The 3154-nt window shown below is 44.8% G+C and overlaps 1 protein-coding gene across 1 annotated transcript in view; it reads left to right on the top strand.

The window, feature by feature from the left end:
* Positions 1-2936, top strand: part of IL36G (interleukin 36, gamma) — a gene marked incomplete at its 3' end in the record, with an annotated part of 6766 nt that extends 3830 nt beyond the window's left edge. The window contains exon 4 of the mRNA XM_008579328.1: positions 2741-2936. Coding sequence (XP_008577550.1) covers positions 2741-2936 — 196 coding nt within the window. The remainder of the gene's footprint in view (positions 1-2740) is intronic.
* Positions 2937-3154: the final 218 nt, after the last annotated feature.

Raw genomic sequence — 3154 nt, 5'->3', positions numbered from 1 at the left:
GACAATAACAATTAGAGAAGGATAAAGAGACAGGCAGAAACAGGTGGAGTCAGGCTGCAGTATGGTAGGTGTCATCATGAAGGTAAAATTTTAGCAGAGAATAGAAGGAGGGAGGGAAGTTATTCAGCAGGGTATCCAGTGAGAGCAAGTCCCAGGACCAGTGAAGACAGACGAGCAGGAGTGAATTGAGGAAGGAGTTCAGAGAGATGAAGGCAGACCACGAAGGGCCTTGCACTCCTTTCACTAAGATATTAGCCTTGCAATCTACGTGAAATGAGAGGCTCTTAGAATGTTTCATAACAGAAGAGTTATGCAGATTGACTTAGTTCTAAAAAGAATCACTCTGGATCCCAGTCAATGGTAGATTGCAAGGACCAAGGGAAAAAGTGTTTCAGGAGGCTTCGAGGTGATCTAGGTGTGATTTGATGGGCCAAGGGATAGCGGTGGAGGTGGAGAGAAGCAGATCAAATTGTGGAAATAAAAAATTTTAAGTGGAGGTAACAGGAATCACTGACAGAGCGTGATCAGTAAGATGAGGACTGGGAATTACATTTCCCGCTGTGTCCTGTCTGCTAAGTAACCCTTCTCTTGTTGCTTTGGTCCTCAGATGAGGACTAAGAATTGGCCATTGTATTTGGCAATCCGTGGGTCACTGGGGAGGACCTTGATGTCGGTGCAGTTGTGGGGGAGAAAACCTGGATGGAATGAGTTCAAAGAGAGGAATTACAAGAGAGAAATCAGAGACAGCAAATATAGACAGCTATAGCTAGGAGTTTTCTGCAGAGGGGAATCGGCAGTGGTGGTGGGTAATCAAAATAGTTATTTTTTTAAGATGGTGCAAATGACAGCAAATAATCAGGAAATGACAGGGAATGATTGGGTAGAGAAAGCAAAATTGATGGAGTACAAGAGAGCAGGAAGAATGGCTAGGAACACACTGAAGCTGGCGAGTGCAGATTGGACCTGTTGCCTGGTCCTTCTCTGGCAGGGAGGCACGGGTGTGGGGTGATATGCTGGGGGCCCTGCGATGGGTGGGTGGTTGCAAGTTCTCCCTTAATTGCTTCAAGTTTCTCAGTGAGTAGGAAGTTGAAGGGGAGGATGCAGGAGGAGGTATGTGGTTTGAAATGAGAAGGCAGTCATTCACTTATTAAACAGTCTGTAAATCTCTGTTGAGTAGAATGCCAGGGGCTTTCCCACATGTTGAGGAATACGGTGATGAGCAAGTCAGACAATAATTAGGTGATCGATAGGTAAATATGCTAAGTTAGGTAGTGGTTCTCACTAATGGAGAAAATAACCCAGAAATGAGATAGTGGTGGGTGGGAGGAGGGGGACTTGAGACCTGCTTTGGCTAGGATGCGGTTCTCCCCAAGGAGGGGACGTCTCAGGTGAGACCTAAGTAGTGGGCAGGAGCCGGCCATGGGAAGCTGTGGTGGCAGCGTGTCCAGGTGGGGTGAGAAGGGGTGCCAGGACCCTTGGCAGAAGCACGTTGGTGTCTTTGAGGGACAGGAAGAAGTCAGGTGCAACCAGAGTAGAATGGGCATGCAGAGGAGTGGTGGGAGGTCCAGCAGGGAGGTGGGCAAGAGCTGGGGTCAGGGGCCGGGGCAGGTAGACCTTGCAGGCTTTAGGGAATTTGGATTTCATTGTAATTATAATAAAAAATCATGCAAGAAGTTTAAGCCAGAAGGTAACATGATCTTACTTATTTATTTCAGTTTAAAATTTGCTCAGCTGCTTTGTGAAGAATGGTTGGTAGAGGACAGAGTAGGGTCACATAGAACAGCTAGAAACCCAACCTGGTAGTCCAGGTGAGAGATGGTGATGGTCTGGATTGGGAATTAGCTGTGTGGGGGGTGCAAGAAGTGGCTTGATTCAGGAAATATTTTGGAAATAGAGTCAACAGGACTTGCTGCTGGGTTAGATGTTAGGGGATCAGAAAAAGAGGTATTAAGGATGATTCCTGGGTTTCTGGCCACCCAAAGAATCAAATAAACTGGAAGCCATTAAATGAGCAAGCGAATACCATGGGAGAAAACTCCCTATTCAGGGTGGAATGTGTCTGAATTACTGACCACTCCTGTGTCTCTCTTGAGATCTTGCACATATGTAATTTACTTAGAAATACTTATTTTACCTAAATATACAATATATGCATAAACAAATACATACACATACAAGTACAAAATATACTTCTATATACAATATAGGTGGCATTTTCTGAGTGCTGTATTTACTTTGCTCCTTTGGTGCAAGTCCTTTGACTCAATAGATCCTCTTGTGTCTTTTTCATGGTATTGGTCTTTCTTATATGTTTGGCAATTGGTTGGAGACTCATACCCCAACCTGGCCATCCTTTGCCATCACAGTGGCTCTTGTAGGGTGGGGGCTCTCTGTTGTGGTGTTGGTAAGGAAGACCCTTGGCTTACTGCTGCAAATTTGCATCTCTGAACTCTTATGTGAAGAGAGTTCCAATTTGTTGTTCAAGTGTGGCCACTTGTTCATTAATCTGTCCCTTGTAGCCTTCCTATAGCGTCTCTGGATTTGAGGGCAGGGACTTGGAAGGTGAAATCTTGTGTGTGTTCACTCTGCTGCTCCTTTGAAATGTGTTTTTCCAGGCTTGCTCTAATAGATGGATAAGGCTTTCTCAAACTTTGGAACATTTATTGGCTGTCTGCAAATAATTTTGAACATCTTAAACAGCTTCTATTTCTCCTCATGGGTATTCTCTTTCACATTTCAGGAGCAGAAGATCATGGATCTGTACAATCAACCTGAGCCAGTGAAGCCCTTCCTTTTCTATCATGCCAAGACCGGTAGCACCTCCACCTTCGAATCTGTGGCCTTCCCTGGTTGGTTCATTGCTTCCCTGGAGATAGGCCAGCCCATCTGCATAACTTCAGACCAGGGTCAATCACACAACACTGCCTTCAATTTACGTATATGGAGTTAAACTTAGCCTGGAAGTGGCAGCTTGGTCAGAGGGCTTTGTCTTAAAATTTCTAGTTCCCAACTGTTTTCATCTGTATTTTCTTAGTGTTATTTTCACACCATTGCTGAGAGGGAGCAGGGTGGTTGATATCATCTCATTTTATGGATGAAGAAACTGTATACAAGTCATGCCCCTGTTGGATCTGAAAATTCTGGAACTTATCCA

This window comes from Galeopterus variegatus, unplaced genomic scaffold (genome assembly GCF_000696425.1).
Source record: "Galeopterus variegatus unplaced genomic scaffold, G_variegatus-3.0.2 Scaffold1858, whole genome shotgun sequence".
NCBI classification, from domain to species: Eukaryota; Metazoa; Chordata; class Mammalia; order Dermoptera; family Cynocephalidae; genus Galeopterus; species Galeopterus variegatus.
This window is presented reverse-complemented; position numbering and strand designations above follow the sequence as displayed.